This window comes from Lynx canadensis, chromosome C1 (assembly GCF_007474595.2).
Source record: "Lynx canadensis isolate LIC74 chromosome C1, mLynCan4.pri.v2, whole genome shotgun sequence".
NCBI lineage: Eukaryota > Metazoa > Chordata > Mammalia > Carnivora > Felidae > Lynx > Lynx canadensis.
In genome coordinates, this window is record NC_044310.1 from 212429560 (window position 1) to 212452561 (window position 23002).

At 45.5% G+C, this 23002-nt stretch overlaps 1 protein-coding gene across 2 annotated transcripts in view; it reads left to right on the forward strand.

Annotated features, from left to right (window-relative positions):
- CAB39 (calcium binding protein 39) overlaps nt 1–23002 on the forward strand; it is an 87873-nt gene that overhangs the window by 59144 nt on the left and 5727 nt on the right. For both annotated transcript variants that reach the window (XM_030327044.1, XM_030327045.1), the window contains exons 3-7: nt 3882–4046; nt 6186–6304; nt 11212–11380; nt 18491–18550; nt 21371–21436. In XM_030327044.1, the coding sequence (XP_030182904.1) occupies nt 3882–4046; nt 6186–6304; nt 11212–11380; nt 18491–18550; nt 21371–21436 (579 nt within the window). The remainder of the gene's footprint in view (nt 1–3881; nt 4047–6185; nt 6305–11211; nt 11381–18490; nt 18551–21370; nt 21437–23002) is intronic.

Here is a 23002-nt window from a genome sequence, read left to right on the forward strand (position 1 = left end):
GAGAGCAGCGGGAGTGGTATCATCCCCTGAAATAGAGAACAAGAGAAAAATGTACCAGGCATTAGGGCAAGATCAGGAGTTCTGTTTTTGGTAGCATTGGGTTTGCGGTACCTCAAGACATTCAAGTGGAGACATTTCAAGTAGGCTGCGGAATGTACTAGTAAGAGAACTGGATTAGAGATAGGAATCTGTGAGGCATCTGCATTTAGGTGTTAATTAAAGCCGTGGGTGTAGATGACATCACTGGGGGAGAGATGATAGAACGAGAAGAAGAGGCCTTGTACCCTGCCTTGAGGAATTCCCAATATTTAAATGGCCTCTTCGAGAGGGACGAGCCAAGAAGGAGCAACCAGGGAGACAGGCAGGAAAAATTAGGGTGGTAGTGAGTCACAGAGGACAGGGGAGGAGCAGTTTTAAAAGAAGGGTGTAATCAACACCTTTAAATGCTGCCAAGAGCTGACATGTACTAAAGACTGAGAATCGTGTTTCCTGGCAGGCAGGTCATTGGTGACTGGCTGAAAGCTGTAATGTACTCAGTGGAAAAGCCACATGGGATTGGGCTGGAAGTGACTAGGAAGGAGATGTGGACTGTAGCACTCACAGGTAGTAGATGCTTTTTAGAGGCTTAATTACGGGTGGGCAGTAGCCGGGAAGGTTCTGTGTGGTTGGTCAAAGGAGAGCTTATTTGATTTTGTTAATGATTTTGGTCATATTTAAAACCTGATTGGGGGAAAAACAAGTGAGAGGGAGTTGACTAGAGAAGGAGGTGAGAAAACAGACATGTTGAGTTCCTGAGAAAGCCAGAGAGTGAGTGGAATCCAGAAGGATCAGCATAAGCAGATGAGTACAGTGGTTAGCAGATGTGGGAATGCCATTGGTGCCCCCCCCGGCCCCCCGCATCCCGCCACCACCCATAATACAGGTGAGAGGGAAGAAGAGTGGGTCTGGGTTGCCTTTCATCTCAGAAATCCTGTAAGTTGCTTTCTGTTTCCTTGCTTCTCTCCTCCCTCTTCTTTTAAGTAGCATTATTGAGGTAACTCACACAGTTCCGTGGTTTTTAGTTTATTCACAGTGTGCAACCATAACCACAGTCGATTTTAGGACATTTCATCGCCTCAGAAAGAAACTTCATACCTTTTGACTATCACCCCCCTCCTTCTTATTTGTCTTTTGCTGTCGGAAGACAGCACAGAGTATGGTCTAGATTCAGATCTAAACTCGTGACTTCAAAGAAGAGCATTTGTAAGCTGAGGCGTATGAAAGGTTCCCAAGAGCCTCACAACGGTAAGCTGGCCAGAGGAGCACAGGGGGCTGAGGCCTACTACTTAGGGTCACTGGTACAAAACCCACAGATAATACACTCCAAAAGCCTGCTGAATGTCAGGTTCCTCCCTGTCAAAGAAAATCATCTGAAGAATAAAGATGAATAAAATGAAATTACAGAGGTCACACATGTACTTAGTTTGTAAGAGAACATTGGCTACTGATGAATGATTTTACCTACCGGCCCCCAAAAAGTACATTTTGGGATGCTTAAAATTGATGTGTTGGACGATGAACTGCGATCAGAAATCTAAGGCGTTAACAGAACAGGGTAGTAACAGCAGACTGGAAAAGTTAGAGATTCTGTTTATCATTGGTACTGAGTAAGGTTTTGTATGGGATTAACAGGATGATTTTAAACATTTAGAAAAGAAAGTAGTAGTCCTTAGAAATCAACATAGGCCGGGGCGCCTGGGTGGCGCAGTCGGTTAAGCGTCCGACTTCAGCCAGGTCACGATCTCGCGGTCCATGAGTTCGAGCCCCGCGTCGGGCTCTGGGCTGATGGCTCAGAGCCTGGAGCCTGTTTCCGATTCTGTGTCTCCCTCTCTCTCTGCCCCTCCCCCGTTCATGCTCTGTCTCTCTCTGTCCCAAAAATAAATAAACATTGAAAAAAAAAAAAAGAAATCAACATAGGCCTAATAAAAAGATCACACCAAATTAACTTTACCTCGTTTTCTTATGTTCAGGAAATGTGGAAGAAGTAGTATCCAGTTGACCCTTGAACAACACGAGGATAAGGCCACTGCCTTCCCCCCCCAAACAGTCAAAAATCCATATACAACTTTGGACTCCCCCAGAACTTAACTACTAATAGCCTGCTGTTGACCAGAAGCCTTACCCATAAAATAAACAGTTAACACGTTTTGTATGTTATATATGTTTGATGCTGTATTCTTAAAGTAAGCTAGAGAAAAGAAAATGTTACTAAGAAAATCATAAGAGAGAATACATTTATAGTACTGTCCTATAAAAGATGCGTGTGAGTGGACTAGCATAGTTCAAACCCTTTTGTGGTTCATGGGTCAAATGTTTTCGTATTTTATCAAAGTATTTAACAGAAAGTCGTTTGCATATGATTTGGAAATAAGTTTATATGTAAGTCACTGAAGACCACGCCCAAAGATTATTAGTAGATTGTTACTGAAAAGAGTATGATGATTCAAAGGCATAACGGTGGGTTCCATTCAGTTATTTCCTTTTCAGTGTTGTGGTTAATGATGGAGGCCGTGGGAGGTGGCCGTGTCAGATCCGCGGATGATTGCAAATATGAGAGTGATAGCTGATATGTTGGATGTCCTTCAGAGTCTAGAGCTACCTCCACAGAGTTGAATGATGGGCTGTTAATGAGGCCAAATTAAAGCCTTCATTGCAGTGTCATTCAGAGACCTGGCTTCAAATGAATTCTCTGACTTAGTTGCAGAAATTCTTGATGGTAGCCTCAGGGTACATTAACATTTGTGACATTTACAGAGAGGTTGTGGTCTAGTGTTATCTGCATCATTCCATTCTAGATGGGATTGGGACCTTAGCCCCCCCCCCCCCTTCTTAAAGAACAGTTACAGAAGCTGACAGGGCGTTTTCTAGAGAAGACCAGAGATGGGCAGGCTGCCTGGAAAGAGCTCCATGGCTGTTCCCTGACTTTGGGTGTGTTCCTCCCATGCACCTGCTTATCAGTACTCCACTACAGAAGCTAATCTCTCTCCTCTCTGGTACCCTGCCCTGCAGTTTCCCAGCTGTCTCCTCGACTTGTGGAGACGGCTGGTTCTGCCTGCCTTCTCCCCCCCCGTGATGTGGCCTGGAAACCCTCTCCAGGCAATAAGCTGGGGCAGGTGTGAGCCTCACTTCATTCGTTTCCCTCCTCTCAAGCATCACTGCCCTGTGCTGTCCGAAGTTCAGGGTTTAAAATTTATTGTTTCGTATAATTTCTATTTTTTCATCTTGTTCATGGAGGAAGGTAAATTGGCCGCTTGTTCCTCCGTCTTGGCCAGAAGTGGAGGCTCTTTAGTGATTTTTTATTTATTCCTAACATTTTAGCTCTACGTTCAAAGCCCCCTTCTGTGTCATTCCCTTATTTCCCCCATGCCTTTTCTTGGACAGACCCTGTGCTCTTCCCGCTCCCTCATCCGCATCTCATGCCTCCCCTTTGTCCTCAGTCTCCTTTTCCCTCATTCTTGCTTGTCAGTGTTCCCCGTTGTCTGGTCAGCTCAGGTGCCTCTTCCGTGTTGTTTCCCTGCCAGGCGGGGCGGATTAAACTTTCCCTCCCTGTTCTGTTCCTGCTACAGTACCACTGTCGGCAGTATTCAAGGGTGCATGTTGTAACCTGCCGGCCCCTCCTCGAACACATGTGTCGGGGCCCACGTGTACACATGTCCACAGTGCTCAGCTCCCAGGTCAGGCACAGGGCTTGCACACTTTTGTGTCTTTTACGTAGCTTTCTGGGCAGGTAATGTAGAGAGAAGGTGTTTAACAAGTGTAGGTATGTTTCATATATGTATATATATATATATATATTTTTTTTTTTTTAATGAGTTGTTTCTCTCCTCTCCCCCCAAATCTAGGCTACAGAAGAAGTTTCCAAAAATCTGGTTGCCATGAAAGAAATTCTGTATGGCACGAATGAGAAAGAGCCACAAACAGAGGCGGTGGCGCAGCTCGCTCAAGAACTCTACAACAGCGGGCTCCTGAGCACCCTGGTAGCAGATTTACAGCTCATTGACTTTGAGGTCAGAAATCAGTTTCTTATTTTTCAAAAACAGTACCTTATTCACGGTCCTTTTCCTTGTGTTCTGTCCTTTGAAACATCCTAAGATTCCTGTCGAGCTCTTGGCCCAGGGGTTACTGACCTGTAAGCGAGCCCAGGCTGCCCACCTAATTAGCAGAGCTGGGCAGGAGCTCAGGGGCGCCCCAGGCTTGGGCCAGGTCTCTCTTCTCCTGTTCCACCACGTCGTGTACGAAGCTTCTTAGGTATTCACTGTGCCCTTTTGTTTACATCATATTTAATAAACACCTGCTGTTTCACCTAATTCACTGGCCTTTCGTTCTCAGAGTATAAATCTAAAGACTGTGGAATGTTAGAATTTTAGAGGTAGAAGAGATTTTAGGAGACATCCAGTTATATATTTGTGTTTTTTGTTTTTTTTAACCTGTTGAGAACTCATTACAGCAGAGATCACGCGTTTTGTTTGCTTGGCACTACTTTTAAATGTTTAAATTAGGATAATGGCTAAATAGCAGGAGATTTTATGCACAGTTTTGAATTTCTGGCTTCCCTTGAAAATCTTAGCTCTGGCAACATTGAGCCTGTGGGCCCACCCGGCCCCTCAGCTGGAACAGAGCAGCCACTACACCATGACATGCTTGGGTGTGCTGCACACAGCAGCTTGCTGTTCAGTCTCAAGGCCTGCTGGGCCCATATGCATCTCCTGCCTGGCCCTGGGAGGCACTTGCTATTACTGCCCAAGCTTATGTAGCTGAATCGTGCCATTTAGCTAGTGAATTTAACGGTGAGAAGAATGGTCCTTGACAGCAGTCTGAAAAGTAGTCCGCAAAGTATATATGGTAATGAAGGGCTGTGGCATGGTTAGCAGGTTCCTCTGAGTCTTTGTCACGGGTGGGCTTTGTTTTAAGCCCCAGTGTTTATCATCCTGAGTGGTCGATCAGATGTCTGTGCAGGTGCCTGAAAAACCAGGGGAAAGAATGGCAGATACATAGCCAGATTCAGTTTTGAAGAGTCATGAGAGAGTGTGGTTCGTAGGTTGCTTGAATAATATTGGTAATAAAGGACAATAGAAAGTATTGCTATCCTGTAGAACACATAAAAATGATACTTCCATTTAGGGAGCCGGTTTCATGTATTTTTAATAGTGTATCAAATTCCACCAACAACAGTGTTTGTTTCCTGCAAAGTGGGGAACGCACTGGAACATCCAGTTCCTTCTCCTTTGTCCACACATCTCATTCCCCAACGTGGTCACTGAATTTAATGTTCACTTGGGACTTTAGTGACTTAAATTTACCAAGAAGTGTGTGCCCTTGAGATGGGTTCTTAGAGACTGCCGTTGCCGCTCCTGATCTAGCACAGGCCCCAGGATGATCTCTGGCACTGGAAAGCTAGCATTTCACTCAGTGCCCTGCAGGCTCGTCAGCCTCGTAACAAGTGGCCCTTCTGAAACCTCTCCTGGGGTTCAGTTCTCCGTTTGTTAATTTCTTGTGCAGTTTCTGATTATAAGGTTCACTGTATAGCAGTCACGTCCTTCTATTGCGTTTTGTAAAGCACAGTTACATAATTCTGGTCTCTGAACTGCTACATCATGTGGTACTTAGAACCTTCATGATTAATCTATAGAAAATCTCTCCTGAACAGACCTAACTAAATAGGGGGTATGTCTACTTGCCATGAAAGCTCAGCTTCTTACAGAATTCTTTCATTTTTATTATACTAGCAGCGTGCAGCTTCTCCTCATCCATCAGTATAAGAGGAAATTACGTGTATTGTTTACAACACGAGCATTTTATTTGAGGCTGTTTGTTCCCTATGGGTGGGAATCAGATCCCTGAACATTGTAAGCATATAGCAAGGTTTTATTTTTCATATCTGAGTCTGCATGATTTTAAGGGTTAGAAATTATATGTAGTAACATTTCACTTTGAATACATTGCTCATGGTAAATATAGTATAGTATTAAGACTTAGAATTTGAAATTATAAATAAAGAAAATTTAGTATCTATGAGCACTTTAAAGTCAGCTATTCAGTCATAATTATATAAATATGCAATGCCTTAATTTGAGTTTATTTGGGAGGGTGGCTGGGCTTTTTGGTGGTTAGTCGGGTAAATATTTTAATGATTGTATTCCTAATAGGGCAAAAAAGACGTGGCTCAAATTTTCAACAATATTCTCAGAAGACAAATTGGTACAAGAACTCCTACTGTTGAATACATCTGCACTCAACAGAATATTTTGTTCATGTTATTGAAAGGGTATGTACAATATAACAAAATTTATATTCTCAGTTGAAAAATAAAAAGGAAAGATGGTCTTAGGCAAAAACACAATGGTGAATGTGGGAAAGTATTTTCTCTGTAGTTCAGTCATTTCATTTTCCCATAGATCTTGAACACATTTCCCTCTTTTTTTTTTTTTCTTGTTTATTTAGAGAGAGAGAGGAAAAAAAAAATGAGCGGGGGAGGGGCAAAGAGAGGGAGAGAGAGAATCCCAAGCAGGCCCCACACTGTCAGCACAGAGCCTGACACAGGGCTTGAACCCATGAACTGTTGAGATCATGACCTGAGCCTATATCAAGAACTGGACGCTCAACCGACTGAGCCACCCAGGTGCCCTGAACACACTTCCCTCTTAAAATTCAGCCAGTGAGTTCAATTGAATTTGAAAATACCTATGGGAGTTTAAAGGTGGATGAATCGTGAGCCCTTAAAGTCTCAGATCCTATGCAACTGAAGAAAAAAGTCTTCTGTGGTCTTCTTTCTGTTCTCTAGATTTTAGAAGTTTATTTATATGAAATATCAGTTAAATCATGTGCTTAAAGACATCTTTGGCAGACATGCACACTGTGAGGCTGTGAAAGCTGCCTAGTAAATGGAGCTTGGATGCTACATAGGTTGACTCTGTTCAGTCAACAGAGGACACGCTTATGAAGTAGTGCTCTTTGCGTTGTACTTGTTTGTGTCCACTCAGCAACCGACTTGGTTAGTAATTGACAGTGCATTTAACTACTGGGCTAGTAAGCAGGTATTTGTGGTAGTCTGTCAGTGTGAAAAAAACAAACAAACAAAAACCAGAAAAGCCTAAAAACCGAAACCTCAAAAGAAAACCAATCCTCTTCTCCCTCATCAGTGAGCCTCCCCGATTGGCAAGGTCACCTTATTGCTTCACACAGGAGTTGTTCGCCAGCTCTGGGTCTGGTGTGTATCTGTTTGTCCCAGCGTTGGTGCTGTTCTATTAACTTGGCGGACAGGCGTTTTAGTGGCATGACTGTTGGCGTGAATCAGCTTGCTCTCCTACCGCTCGCATTGTAGCTTGCCTCCCTCTGATTCACATCTCTGTGGTTTAACACTTCCCCCAAGTTCAAACTTGTTTAGACAAAGCATGAGTCAGTGCATGTGTTTGATGCCAGCATTCTATTTCCTTCATTCTGTTTCTAAATCTCTATGTTGGTTGCTTCTTCAGATGTTGCCATACAGAACTTTTGGCATCTCATTTTTTGTTGTTACCAATCCAGAGTTGTGTGTGTAAGCATGTAGTGAGTAGTTTGAAATTTTGGTGTTCTTAGAGCACCTTCCAGATGCCTTTGTGTATTTTTAAACTGAGTATTTCCTTTTCCGTAGAAAGCAGTGGTGGTTAAAAATCATAAATTAGTTTGCCTGTGTTTTCGCTTAAGAGTAGCCAAAAGAACGATATAAACGTTGTTAAAGTAAGAATTTTAAGGTACAGTTTATCTTTAAATTATCTTTTTCTTAAAAGTTGACAGCTCTCACGTGAGTGGCTGCAGCAGAAACGTCCTCCAGGGAGGTGAGGAGAAGCCCGGGCGGTGCAGCTGGTGCTGGTGCCCGTGCCCGCCAGCGCCTGTCTCCCCGTCCCGTGTAGCCCTTAGAGTGGAAACTGGGCAGAGAACTGGAGGGAATAAAATAGCCATTTCCTACCCGTCACCCAGTGTGGATGGTTATTGACATTCTGTCGTTCTTACTTCACATGCTTTGCCTCCTTTTTTCCCTCCTCACACCTGAGATTCCTTCAGCGTGCATCCCCAGTACATAGTGCACCCCAGGATTTTTTTTTCCCCTACCATACTCGCCATACTATTTACAGACCTAACATTGTCTTGTACCCAATGTTCAGATGTCCCTGATTTTCACACACAAAAATGTCACTTTTCAGTTAGTTTGTTTAAATCCAGTTCCACGCGAGGTGCACAAACTGAATTTGGTTAATATGACTCTTACACCTTTTTTTTTTTTTTTTTTTAATGCCATTTACTTGTTGAAGCAACGGGGTCATGTTTTGTAGAAAAATCACATATTTTGAATTTTACATCCCTGTGGTTTCATTTAACATGTTCCTTTGTCCTCTTTTCTCTTAAATTGGTGATCAGGTCATTATGAACTCCAGTTCTGGGGTTTTTAAAAATATACTTGGTGTGTTTCAATCCATCACAGTCACGATGTCCAAATTTTTATATCCAAATTGCGTCATCTTGGGCCATCGGGAAGCTCCTTCAAATTGGCTCTTGTGTCCTTTTGGCAGGACCCCATCAGTCTTTGATAGCTTCCTTGCTTTCTGGCACAAGACATCCCGTGCTGATTTTGTACAGATTCCCGCCTCAGACCTGGAAACAGCCATTTCTTCAAGGAGCCTTGTGAGCTACCTTTTAAGGTTTTTGTACTTCACTTAACGAGTCTAGACTCCTCTCCTGCAGTGTGACCACTGCGTAGGCCGTAAGTGCTTTGACATTAGCCATCCGGTGGAGTCACTGTGCGTTTCAACATAGGCTTGTCGCTAGTGTTAGGCTGCATCTGGAGGCAGCAGTTTTTTCCCCCGGTGACTTAAATGTGAATGTGCTCTCCACTCTAGTGCTAACAGGTTGTACGGCATAACTGTTTGCCTTGTACTCGATAGTTTATGGCTTAGTCATTTAAGACAAGCTTGAAAAACCACTCAAAACCTGCCCAGCTTGTTGTACCAAACTGTCTTACTCTTGTCTTTCTGGTCTCCTGCTTGTTAAATTCAGATCAGCGAAGGTGAATTGTTTGACCAGCCACTTTGTGGGCAGACGCTGTAGTCACCCAAGCGCCAGTCAGCCTGCTAGAAGCTGTGCCCTAAGTGATCCAGAGGAGTCCTTTCTTGAGGCTCTGTGATGACCCTGTGTGTAACAGAAGGATAACACTGCAGATAACGATTAGGACTGTGGGATAACAGGGGGTGCGGTGTGGGTTTAGTCAATAAGGCAAGGGTTGGTGGAAGAGGTGAGACTAAGGATTGAAGTTCCAGAGGGTTTAGAATTCTAATAGGAAAAAGGGGAGTGGGTCCAGGGACAGGAATGAACATGGTGATTGGCAGCAATAGGGAGATAATTGGAGTGCTTGATGGCAGAATGGGCGGTGACCTTTTACTGAAGGAGCGGATCTCATGAGCCTGGACGTTTAAGCCCGGAAGTTTGTCTTTATTTGATGGGCAGGAGAAATCATTTTGAACTCCTCAACTGGAAATGCTGTTGATCTACTTGTGTGCTGGGTAAATTCGTTAAGACAGAGCTTAAGCAAAGATGCTGGTTCGGGAGCACTTACCTTTCTCTAGGTGTGGGTTAATGCAGCAGTGGGAATGGATGAAAGGGAATGAAACTAAAATGTTTCAAAGAAGTCTTACAGAGGACCAGTGGTGGCTCTAAAGATAGAAGCGTTGAGAAGAGACGGAGGCGGGAGGTTTGAACTGTTCTGTCCAGTGCAGTTCTTCCAAGCTGCAGGCGATCATTTCATTTTGCGTTAACTTAACACGTAAAATTCAGTCCCTCGGTCAAACTAGCCAGATTTGGAGTGCTCAGTAGCCACGTGTGGCTAGTAGTAACTGCAGCTCTAGGACGCTTCCGTTAGCGGACGAGGAGGTTCTGCAAGACCTGTCTTAGACCCGGTTTCTGAAACCACATCATGGTGCCAGAAAACAGAAATGAGGAAGCAGGGGAGGGCGGCTGTTCTGTGGAGGGAGAAGAGATTCGAGTTTTGAGATGTAGTGCTACGGTAGACCTTTCACTGAAAGTGTCCAGCGGCAACAGAAAATGCCTGACTAGGGTCCAGGAGCAGACCTGAGCAGGGATTTAGGAGTCACGGGGGGCGGGGGGGGCATGCCCCACCACCAGCAGGCTGGCGGCACCAGAGGGATGCCCTCGGCCAGGCAAGAAAGAGGAACAGTCCGAGGGGTGGAAAGGAGAACTGAGAGAGCTTTTTCTTTCCTTTTCCAAAGACAGAGATGCAAAGGTCAGCACCGTTGGGACACTAAGTAGTGGAATTTATGTCATGAGAGAAGTCTGTTTTGGCCAGGAGGAGGTCCTTGCTAGTTGGATGTGGGGAAGTGCAACGAGCGCAGGAGGGTAGAGGGGACGCCGCGTGGGAAGGACACGTGGCCAGCACGTGCAGCCCGAGAGGCAGTGGGAGGGTTGGGGGCGGTGGGGCTGAGAGGAAAACGGGGCTCCTTCCTGACAGAGGGGAGACGCAGCCATGGGTGCCGAACAGATGCCAGGGCGTCCCCAGTACCCACTGCGAAGTCCCGCAGGACCTCCTCGACAAGCGCTCTGTGACCGCAGGGTCAGGCCTTCGGCTTCGTAGGCTTGGCATTGCCAAGAGCCTTGGAGGCGCTGTTTTGACTATTGACTTGAAACAACGAAGTAAAAATGCTGCTTATTTGATAGACCTATGTAGATACTCTGAGTTTGGGAAACGATTTTGTTTGTTTCCTGTTGTGTTTTTTTAATTCAGCTTTTGGGTTTTCTGAAGTCTTGATGGCACCCCACGTAAAACGAATTCGTTTGGGGGTGTGACCCCGAATACTTCTCCTCAAGTCTTTTAGCTTCAATAAGGAATGTTTATTTATGTGATCACTCCCATGCCTTTTATTTTTCTTTGGGTTGAAGCAGTTGTTGCCAGCTAGGTGTGTGTGTGTGTGTGCGTGTGTGCACGCACGTGCGTGCACACACCCTCTGGAGTAAACCCACTTGAGCTCACCACACCCTGCTGTGACAGAGATGCCTTTTGTAACCCACTCTGGTCACTTAATTAAGACACATCTCAACTTCCTGTTCTAAAAATGTGAACGGTTTAGTGATAGGGGTTTTGAAACAGCAATCATGGTTGGTGTGTTGTTTTTTTTTTTCGTTTTGCAGGTATGAATCTCCAGAAATAGCTCTAAATTGTGGGATAATGTTAAGAGAATGCATCAGACATGAACCACTTGCAAAAATCATTTTGTGGTCAGAACAATTCTATGACTTCTTCAGATATGTCGAAATGTCAACGTTTGACATAGCTTCAGATGCATTTGCCACATTCAAGGTAACATAAAAACTGTAGAATTCTAAATATACTTGTGAGATTAACCAGTTTGCTGTTCTTTCCTAAACGTCTAACCTCTGAGTCTATACCCGTCTGCCCTCTAGTGGCAAGGGAGAAGATCTGTTTTCTGTGTGTGTGTGTGACTTAGGTGTGTGCAGTAGAGTCACAGCTTCGACAGGGTGGGAGGGTTAGATTGCAAACTCTGTCAAAAAGTACGGTCAGTTTGGTCACAAGTACACTTTTCTGTGAACATACTCATCAGCTGTGGTATGTTGAAACACAGTGTGTGGGACAAACGAGTTTTTCTCCTGTGTTGGAACGTACTGTCGCAGTTGCTTTGGTTAAACACCAAGCCGTTGTCTTCTGTTCAGGGCCATGCTAATTTGGAGTATGCGTGTCTTGAAATATTAGAAGCACAATCAGGGCAGAATTTTCCACACTGTGGACAGGCCCTGGGGAACAACGGGCTTAGCTCTCCGTCCCATGTTCATGCCAAAGCTTATTTATTGAACGCTCGGGGCAAGAGGAGCAGAATTGCCTGCCCTGTTCACGTTTTTATGTGGCCTCCCTTCCCAGTATGCCCTATCGCCCTGTTCTATATTTGTATAAATTAAACGCACCTAGGATTCCATAGAACTGTACAACGTGCAGATTTTTGTTTTGAATTGCAAGGTTCTGTGCTGTTTACGGTAAATAAAGCAGTAATATTTATTAGTGTTCCTTGCAATGAAAGTAAGCCTTTATATGTTACGTTCCCTTATATAAAATGTCTGACCTCATAGGTGACTATTTAGAACCTCTACTTTAATCAGGATTTAACATACTAACCTGCAGACCGCTATGCTCAGGAACCATGGACACTCTTATGGTGAGAAGTAGCCACTTCCTCGTGAGGGTCAGTTTTATGAGGGTAAAGAGCCCTTGAGATAATGAGCCTTGGTCTCTAGGTAAAATATGTCCCTCACAGTGAATGAACACCCTTAAAACAGGATGAAAACCTGGGCACCTGGCCATTAGGGTTTCACCTGGAATGAGAATAAGGTAATAGCGTGAGAAGTACCCGAGGATTTATTTTCCTGAAACTATTAAAGAGGATGTCAGGAGCCTTAGGTAAGGTCTCAGATATTTATATGTCAATTCATAAAGCAGAATGAAATGAATTCGAGATTATAACATAAAGTGACAAATCTGATGTCTTTGTGTCACTGCATTTTGGGGCTAGGACTCATAATTAGGATATATTGGTGGAAGGGAATGCTCCGTTGAAAAGCAGCAGGCCTGTTATGAAGGGAGGTGTGGTAATACCACATGTTGGGAAGAGATCCTGTGTAGAAAGCAAGCCATGAGCCGCGAGCGGCCACTCTGGGAGAGGTGGGGGTGGGGTGGGAAGGAGAGGAGTGGGGGGGGGGGGGGGGGGGGCACAGTCGTACCTCCCAGCCCAGCGGAGTGCTCGATGCCATGCGCCTGGCGCAGGTGGCACGGCTGGCTGACGGGAAGGGAGACGTGTTAACACTGTGCCAGAAATGTGATTCACAGAATCTGACAGTCTCGATTGGCCTTGCTGATAATTTCATTATCAGCCCTCAGTTAGGGCTGCTTCTTTGAATTCCATTCTCCCCAAGGAGAAAATGGTGGTGATGGAATCACTGTGGGTAAATCAACCCTGTCAGCTCATGTTAAGCCAGAGAGGAAAAGACTGGGCAGAGCCAGGCAGGTAGTGTCTCCCTGAAGAAGGGAAGCTTTCAAAGATGGTTCAGGATTCGAAGGATGGACTCTGGAAGAGACCGTGTTTGTTGGGAAGCTGGCTTGGCTTCTGTATCTCAGCCGCTCCTGATTACGCAGAAAAGGCAGCGCTCTCTAAAGAGGCCCCTGAACAGAGAGCTGCCCAAGACAAAATCAAGCAGAGCCCAGACCAAGACGACATGTGAGAGAGAGGCAGGGGACCTATCAGAACACACCTTCCCTCCCCATCCTTCCGAGAGGGAACCCGGTCAGAGCGGTGAGAGTCTGATAGCCTCACGCCAAAGGTGCTGAGGGGGAGGAAGAACTCTCCTGTCCTGGTTTGCTGGCATCCTTTTTGAGAGAATATTTGCATCACGGAAAAGGAGGGTAGATCCGGGGCTCGAGCTCTCCTTGAAGGATGTGACCAGACCTGTCTCCCCAGAAACTGCACTGTGCACAAAAAAATTTGAAGAAATGCAGCTCATCCATAGACTTGAATTTACAAATCTGTGGAACGGGTGCTGGGTCTCAAAAGGAAATTAAAACTACCCCCTCTAAATTAAAACTAACAAGATCCGTAGCTTGAATGAATGTGTACTAAGATAGTAACTCAGTGGCCAAATATTGTTCATGATTTCTTTTTTGAGGACTTAAGGAGACGGGAGGGGCATCAGAAGGCCAACGAATATATTTCCAATTTTTCCAGAGTAAAAGAAGGTAGATTCCCCAGAGAGGCTGGTGGAGCTTGGAGCTTGATGTTTTACCTGTGTAAGGTTCTAGAAAGTGTTTCTAAAGAGATGATATCTGAGCATTTTGGAAAGGAAACCGTGTACCCACAGCCAGCATGGATTCACGAAGAGTAAGTTCAGTCATATTAATCTCATAGTTGCCAGTAGATGAGGGTACTCAGAGTGTGGCTGCCTGGGTTCAGTTCCCGGCCCTGCTGCGGATTTAATCTCAAGCTCTTCATCTGTTAAAATGGAGGTAAGAATGCTAGTATGTCAGGGTAATATTGTGTCCCCACACAGTATGTGTGGAGCAAACAGTAGCTATTAGAATTACTCCTTTATAACTATGAGGATATACTGGATGTTGAATAATTGTACAGATCTGTTTCGATGGAATCAATGAAAAGACAGGAGCTAGGTAGAATTCCAGTGTAGTGATTTACATCTAACTAAAGGTCATGTGCATAAGGTGCTGCAAAATGGATTGCCATCACCCTGGAGAGAAATTTCTAGTGGATTTCCAGTGGGCTTTGTCTCAGTCCAGCTGAACATTTTTATTAATGACTTAGATAAAATGTGACAAGGCCTACAACTTCTCAAATGTATAGGTGAGAGCTACAAAGGGAAAGACAGCAGACCGTGGTAATCCTAAAATAAGGCTTCAGAATGATCCAGAGAGGCCAGAATGGAACAGAACAAACTGAAGACTTCCACTTGAAGACCCAACTCTATAAATAAGGGATGTGGGAATAAGGCATAATAATATAGTCAATACTAAATATAATAGTTGCTAAGTATAACAATTACTAAAGTGCAGGCAATTTCATACCCTACTCAACCAACTCTCTGGGGGAGGTATTTTTACTATCTCCTTTACAGAGAAAGAAACTGAAGCCTAGAGGTATTGGGTGAGGTCAGGCAAAAAATGGGAGGCCAGAATTTGAACCCAGGCAGTCTGCCTACAGAGCCCACTCTGAGTACACAGAATTCTGAATACGTGCAGTAAAATTAAACAGTATGATGCTGCTGCCCCAGAGCTACATGTGACCACGTAGTGTGTGACCTAAGGAGCTGTTGACGGTCTGGCCCCACTGTGAGCCATTAAGGTAACAGCACATAAATGTGTTCCGTTCCAGGCGCTACACTGTAAGAGGCACATAGACAAATAGATGGCTTTCAGAAGACAGTAGATGGTGAGGGGGACTCAGATCCTGTCTTTCGAGGAGTGGTTAAAGGAACTTGGACGTATTTAGCCTGGAGAAGAGAAGACTCGGTAGGGACTTGCCGTGAGAGCACTTCATGTATGTGGAGTGGGGTCCTATAGAAAGTGGGTTGAACCTATTTCTGTCGGCTCTGACGGTTTCTGGAAATAACCTGGGGACAGGTTTGACTCTAGCACAGGGAGAACTTTCTGTTAAGAGCTCCAAAAGTGAACCACACACATTTGGTAGAGTTGAGTCTCTCGTCCTGGTACATGGTCAAGCATCGAGGAAGAAATTGGGCCAAACAACTTGCCAGGGCTCTGTGAAATCGAGCCCCGGGGTCAGCAGCATTTCTTCAGGGATCCCAGGGCTGTCCTTGCAACATGCTGTTTGAGTCCCAGACCCACTTTTAGGAATCTTTCTAAATTCAGTGTACCCTAAAGGTTGGTGCTCAATCTGCTGGGCTCAGGAGATGACCCCTGTGTGCCAGTGCTACCAGGGCCTTGGATGTACTGGAATTTAGGGAGGTGGGAAATCAGATCCTGCTTCCCCTCCCCACTGCTAGCCGACCCAGCAGTTCGTGGTCTGGGACCATGTGGCACGCTGGAAATTTTGCAGCTCACTGACCACTGACTGCATGACCTTTCCCCCTCATCTTCTCTTCTGTCAGTTTCTGTCCCCGACCCTGGGGGAGCCCTCCAAAGCATGTGGCTCCAGCTCCTAGGGTGAGATTCCTTCTCATCGCTCAGTAGGTAGAGGCTCTGCCCAAGTCCCCACCTCCTCTCTTCCCAGCTTGGAATCAGCCTTTTTCTCTGTGCTGGCTCTCGGCAGTTCTCCTCTCCTACCAGTGTTTCACTCTCCTCTCCAGGCCCTGGTGTGGCCCTCTTAACAAGGGGCTTTCGTCCTGCTGTGCATTGGGGTCCGTCTCCTATGTTAGCCGTCTCAGAGCGCCCCTTCAGTCTCTCCTGCTCCAAGGCCATTGAGATTTGGTTCCTACATTGGCAGTGGTTTCCTGAGTTTCCTGGTCTCTTTAAACCAGATGATAATGAAGAAAATCTTTCCTAGTTGGGGAAACGTTGGAGGTCCCCTTTTCGTGTGTGGCCCAGCTGCGAGGCTCTTGTTCCTACTTGAGATCTATCCTTCAGAGTAGTTTTCTTACTCAAAACTTCAGTAAAAATGTATTGCACAACGTGTCTAGGAATTTTGCTTTCTAGAGCAATATCTTCTACCTTCCTGTTCCTGAAATTCAACCGTAGTTGAGAGCCATTGTCTCTAAGATCCCCTCCTTTGCATTCTCTTCTGTCAGATTATGGCAGAGCAATGAACACCAGGTTCTTTTCTCTGTACTTCCTTCTAGTGGTCTCCAGAATGATTTAGCCACAAAAAAAGTAGAAATGACACATAGTCTTATATGGATCCTGACACACTAATCCCTTAATCCGTTTATTCATTTGTTCATTCGGCTCATTCCACGAGTCTGCCTACCCTGTGTCAGGCACTGTTCTTTAGGTGCTGGGGTTCAACAGTGAGCCAGACAAACCCCTGCCCTTGAGGTTCCTACACCGGGGGGACCACCATAAGCAGATTGCAGTAGCTATAGAAGGGGGAGGTGCCTTTAACAAGCATGCCTCATATATTGCCCTCAAGTTCTCACGTACCTGTCTCCCTAATAGCTGACCCTGTGGGCCACTACACTAATATAAATTCTCCTCTCCCCGCCCCCGTCTCCTCCCCCATACTGGGAAGCTTCATGGCATTTCTCTTCCAGCTTCTTGAGGATGCTCAAACTCCAGGTTTTCTAATTTTGTCTATTGAATCCCCAAGGGGGATTTGGAAAAAATTGCCCAAGAAAGGCATACGATGCGTACCCTATCCAGCAGTTTGAACACCTGTAAATCTTTGGGGTGGAGTTAGAAACCTTCTTAAAAGCATGCTTTAAGGATTGCTTGATGTGATGTTTTCCCAAACCTGTTTCCTGATTTTGTTGGTTCATTCATTTATGTATTAAATATCACACTCTTCTATGTGCTGGGCACTGCATTGGTGCTGGGGATTCAAAGATTCGTAAAAATAGACATGAACGTGGTATTTATAAAACTTACAGTCTAGCATGGGAGATGGCAGTCATGTAATCTCACAGACGTAAAGACAACTTTGTCCATGCTGGTGACCAGTCTGGAAGCTATGGCAGTGATATGGGGGCGAGATCCGAAGGTGGTCAGTAGGTCAGCAGGCCAAGGGGAAAGCCTGTGTGAGGAAGGCCTTTTGGGAAGGGCAGTAACAAAGTACATGACAGAAGAGCTCCCTGTAGGGTCTCTCGAGACCTGCCAGCTCCCCACAAGGGAACCAGAGCTATAGCATTTTCCACGTGCATTTGGCCATGGGACGTTTCCTTGAACGTTTCTCAGGACCGATCTTACACTTGGACATACCTCAGGAAACAATGGTTCGTTGTGACCTGGGCCACTCAAACATAAACAGCTAAGAGAACAAGGAAAGTTGGTTCGGAGAAAGGGGATTATTGGCACTAACCTCTCCAGTAGGCCGCTCTAAAGGAATTTTATTCCATAATTCACAAATATTGACCATTTATGCTGTCCTGAGTTCCCATTCTCTTTCCCACGTGGTGAGAACCAGGCTAGTCATTGCTAACTTTTAGGTCCTTAAAGGCAGGGGCCACATCTTTTTGTCTTTGGAGCCCCAGCACCTAGAACTTTACCTGGCACATAGTATATGTTTTCTGAATGAATGATCCTGGAGTTGTTTTCTGGGAAAGCCACGTGGTGAGGAATGCAGCTGGGCTCCAGGTCACTCTGACGTTTGATCCCACACTTTGGCAGCCTTGTGCTTACTTAGGAGCTAATGTTTACACCACAGTGGGGCTTTTTAAAAACAGTCTGTCTCCGGCAGCTCTTTCTGCCCACGGGTCCTGTCCCTGAGCCTTAATAAAATCACCTTTTTGCATCCAAAAAAAAAAAAAAAAAAAAAAAGACTTCATTAGATATGAAACTAAATATAACAGAAGTTAGGAGGAAGAAAATGGAACCTCCAGTACTTTTTCTAATGAAAGAAATTCCCTCTTTCTCCTCCAGAAGCAGTATTCTCTTTGATACTTTACCACAATCATTTACTTTTCTTTCACTTTATTGCCATGTTCCCTTTCTTTGAATTTGTATTTCTCTTGCCTTATGTGTTTGTTTTTAAATTTTTCCTTCTAAGAGCTGTAGACCCGCGACCAGTCATCACCATCACAATCACAGTTGCCAGTTATTAGTGATTTTATTTGCTCTTCCGTAGAATCCACATTTTCAGTACAACTCATGTGCAACTGTTTTTAAGTATAGTGAGTTTTAACAACAGTTTTTATCAGGTAAAATGGCGTGGCATGTTTTAGGATTCTCTTTCTAAAAGAACTTAAATGCAGAATCGCTGTAAAATAGTGTATTTTCTTTCTCTAGGATTTACTTACAAGACATAAATTGCTCAGTGCAGAATTTTTGGAACAGCATTATGATAAAGTAAGTATATGAAATTCTACTTTAAAACTGTAAGTTTTGTACCAGAGATGAAAGATTGAAATTAGATTGTATCCCGGATACTTATTTTGCATATGTAATGGTTTTAGACGGTGCTGTAATCATTTCTCTACTGAACTAAGGTATTGACTGTTACTTGGTCAGAAGCAGAATTTTTATCTTTTGATTGACACGCTACCCTTCTTTTCTTGCTTTAGGGGAGGAAGTAAAAGCCCTTTGCTGCCAAAGGACAGTATACATTTTTTTTTAATATGAAATTTATTGTCAAATTGGTTTCCATACAACACCCAGTGCTCATCCCAACAGGTGCCCTCCTCAATGCCGATCACCCACCCTCCCCGCACCTCCCACCCCCCCCCATCGACCCTCAGTTAATACATTTAAGATAAAAAGAAAATTATTATCAAACTTTAAGTTTCCCTTCCTTTCCATCGGCTGCCCACACTGCTGCCACCTCCGGGAGAGAGAGGGGGGCGGCAGCTGTGAGGGCGAGCAGAGCACTTGCCTCGGGAAGCCCTGCTCCTGCCGCTGGCTCCTCGGGGCCATGGCCGAGGCCATTACCCCGGGGATTCAGAAGTCCGTCCTCTTTGTAAAGTGAGGACACTGGGCTAGCCCAGCAGTTTGAGTTGGTGTCCGACATCCTGAGCGACATAAACAATTTTGAGTGCCCTTGACCCGCACAGCAGCCTTCAGGTCCCAGGGTCAGGTGCTCGCCCCCACCTCGCACCAGCTCTGCCCCCGCCGTGCCCACGGGCGCATCCTTAGGCCGGACTGGCCTGACTTACACGCCGCCCACAGCCCGACGATGGGTGTTCTTGGAGAAGTCAGGATAATAACAGTCCGCTTGAAATTCCCGTCTGACCCGCGAGATTTGGCGTGGGTTTTCGTTCTTCACTAGTCGTTCGAATTTTTGAAATCTTAGGCACTGCTGATACTTCATTGTTCACTTTACTCTTCAACTAAATTTCAATTGTAAGCTTCTCAGAAGCAGAATCTACGCTTTCGAACTGTGTGTTCGTCTCTCCCTCCCACTCGGTAGCATGCAGTGCTGAGTGCATCCCGGTCCCTCAGAGACAGTCTCAGGAGGGGCTTAAACATTGCCGGTCAGGTTTTTTGATTTTCCACCGGGATGTGGTGTGTGTCTTTGTGCGTTGGTTTCAAACGGCAGCACAGTCACCTCACGGGTGCCTTTCTGCAGCAATTAGAAGTGTGGGCTTCGGGCGCCAGCCCCACCTTGTGCTGCCAGACCTTGGGCGGCTGCCTTCGTTCACCCTCTGCCTTCAGGATCTTCAGCCCTAAAAGAAGGCTCGTGATCGCACCTAAGCGCTGTGGCTGGTTGTTGTGAGGATTAAGTAAGCATGTGTGTTGAGTGCCTGAGGGCACTGCCGGAACTCGGTGAGCGTCAGTAAACGTCAGCGGGATTGTTTGTGCTACGACATGGCCTCAAAGATTGGAAAGAATCTGACATACCAGTATCTTAGTTTAAAGCCTACCAAAGATACAAACCAACTTCCAAGACGTTTAACTTCAGGCAGTGACGTCAGTTTGCTAGTAATTAATATTACTACAATTATTAACCTTCAGCCAGGTTATCAATAGATGACACTGGTCAACAAAATTTCAGGAATATGTGAGGCAACTAACAGAAATGTGTAGATAATGCAGTCAGATCTGAGGGAGGGAGAAGGAAAGTGAGGAGGCAGGTAATTTAAATTAAACCGGGAGGATCGCTTTTACACAGAATTACAAAATCACACGATCTAAAATCCGGTACACTTCGGCCCTGAGCTTTCTAATAACCGAAAGCACTCAGGGGAACAAAATCAACCGAAAGATGACAACATCTGTAAAACAAAACACATTCTCGCAGGGGCATTCTCAGGGGGATCTGATCACGGTGGCCTGTAGCGGATGCAGCCCTCGAGGTGAGGTGACAGAAGTGCAGTTCCCTGAGAGCAGCTCCTCGAGGAGTCCCCTGCTCTGCATCACAGCTGAGTGGCTGAGCAGGACCCCTCATGAAGCATAGGCCCCGTTTTAGCAACTGTGGCCTTGGACCCTGTGTCCCTCCTGTCCGTTTCCTACCTCCTGCTTTGATCGGCTGCCACGCCTCACCACGCCAGTGACACCGTGCTTGTTAGTGAGCAGCGCTGTGTAAATCTGGTGGACATGTGTCACTTCCTAAGTATGTCACGTTGTGCATTCTCCAGCCTTCCCTCATGCTGTGTCCTTCCCATTTTATCTCCTCCCCTTTTCTAAATGAAATCCCTGCTATTATTCAAGATTGAGCCCAAGTCCCACCTTTTCTAAGACACCTACCTATTTGAGAGTGTTGAATTTCTCCTCTTGTCTGGTTTTAATTATTTTCTCCTCTTGCCTGATGCATTGAAAGAATAGGTGACTTTCTCTTTGTCTATATGCTTTGGACTCACTGAACTATAAAAAAAAAATAGGAAATTTTCTAACCTAAAACCAAGAAATGAGAGCAGACTCCACCTTGCGCGGACAGCTGGAGGGTAGGAGTTCTGTTTTATGCATGTGGAGTTTGGATGACAGAGGAGGACCAGGTTCGAGCTCTGTGGGCCTGGCCAGCCCTGGGCGGGACTCGGTCCCAGGAGCCCCCCTCCTGGAGGTAATCCTCGGGGCGGGGGCCTGAGGGTCTCTGAGCGCCACTGAGGAAGGCTGTGTGAGACAGATGGGCAGTGGTTGGCCTTCGTGGTGTTAGAAGTTTGTGCTCAAGCTTTTTAAGGTCCGCTACCAGTCTTTAAGAAAATAATCCCTGATACATGTTTTCTTGTCTTTTAGTTCTTCAGTGAATATGAGAAGTTACTTCATTCAGAAAACTATGTGACAAAAAGACAGTCACTCAAGGTATGACTGATTATTTTACGTATTTTACTTCTCTTCACCCTGCGCGTGAAATTTGTGTTTGGGGAATGGGAGATATGCTGGTGTGGGTCTTAGACCCTTGAGAGGAAAATACATTTGTCCTTGGTCAGGATTTTTGTGGAAACGAAGTTCAGCTGTGGTCGGCCCGGGGCACCTGCCCACCTGCTTGTAAGTGGAGAAATCAACATAGAACGTGCAGAATTTTGAAGAGGTCTCTACCTCTTAGCAATGCAGTATTTTAGATTTGGAAGCCTGTTTTTGAAACTTAGAATCACACCAACTAGATGAAGTCTTGGTAGCTGTTGTGCTTCCGGGATGACGCAGGCTGTTGCATGAGGAGGGGGCGGGCGGCCGTGAGCAGTGAAACCTTCAACCGCAGGCAGGTTTGGCCGCTTTGTATCAGACCAGGACACGCATACTTCCATTTGAAATTTAAATTCAAGGGGCGCCTTGGGTGGCCTAGTAAGTGCCGGCTCTTGATTTCAGTTCAGGTGAGACTGAGCCCTGTGTTGGCCTGGTCCATGCGCTGACAGCACGGAGCCTGCTTGGGCAAATTCTCTCTCTCCCTTTCTCTCTGTTCATGCACACACGTTCTCTCTCTCTCTCTCTCTCTCTCTCTCTCTCTCTCTCTCTCTAAATATATAAACTTAAAAAAAAAAAAAGAGTTAAAACTTAGGAATAGGGATTGGCAAACTAGAGCTCATGAGCCAAATCCAGCCCAATGCCTGTTTTTATAAATAAAGGTTTATTGGCACATAGATACATTCATTTACTTCTATATTATATAAGACTACTTTAGAGTATAACAGCAGATTTGAATGGTGGCCGCAGAGACTCTATGGGCCTGCCACGTCTGAATGGACTCTGGTCCATTACGGAAAGTTTGCTGACCTCTGCTCTAGAAAATTCTCATTGCAGTTAACAAAAGCATACCCCTCACTCTGTCAGTAAGTGGCGCTGACAGGAACTGTGGGTACAGCTCACAAAGGATTGGGGCTGGAAGGAGGAATCCTAACTCCACCTGTACTTTTTGCTGGGTCCACTTCAGATTCTGTTCTGCTCCGAGTTGTTCCTCTCAGAGGTGTCCAAATTCATTTTGATCAGGACTCCATTCCTGCTTGCCCTCCTGCCAGAGGGAGGTCACTCTTCAAGACCTCACCTTTCTCTGGGGATTGACTAAAGGACCTCAGGAGCCTCTTTTATACTTTGTATCCTTTGACTAGAACACTCTCTACCATCCAAATGTCCAAAAGAATCCTTTCCATCTGGCCAGATGCTTCCTTCTTTTCTCTTAAGACTAACTCCTACAGTTGGGGACCAGTAATAGCCACAGCTTGGAAATATATCACGGCCGAAATGGCCCTTCAGGCTGGGGTGCCTTCTGCTCATTGCCGCCGTTGGGGCCTCGCCACCCAGCCCATCCTGTCCTCTCTCCAGGTGCGCTGGCTGGGCGATGGCCGCCGGTAAGGCCAGTCCTTTCATCCTCAGGGGTGGGTGTGGAAATGCTGGCAGCTGTTTCAGGAATTTTTCTTCCCTGTACATCAGTGT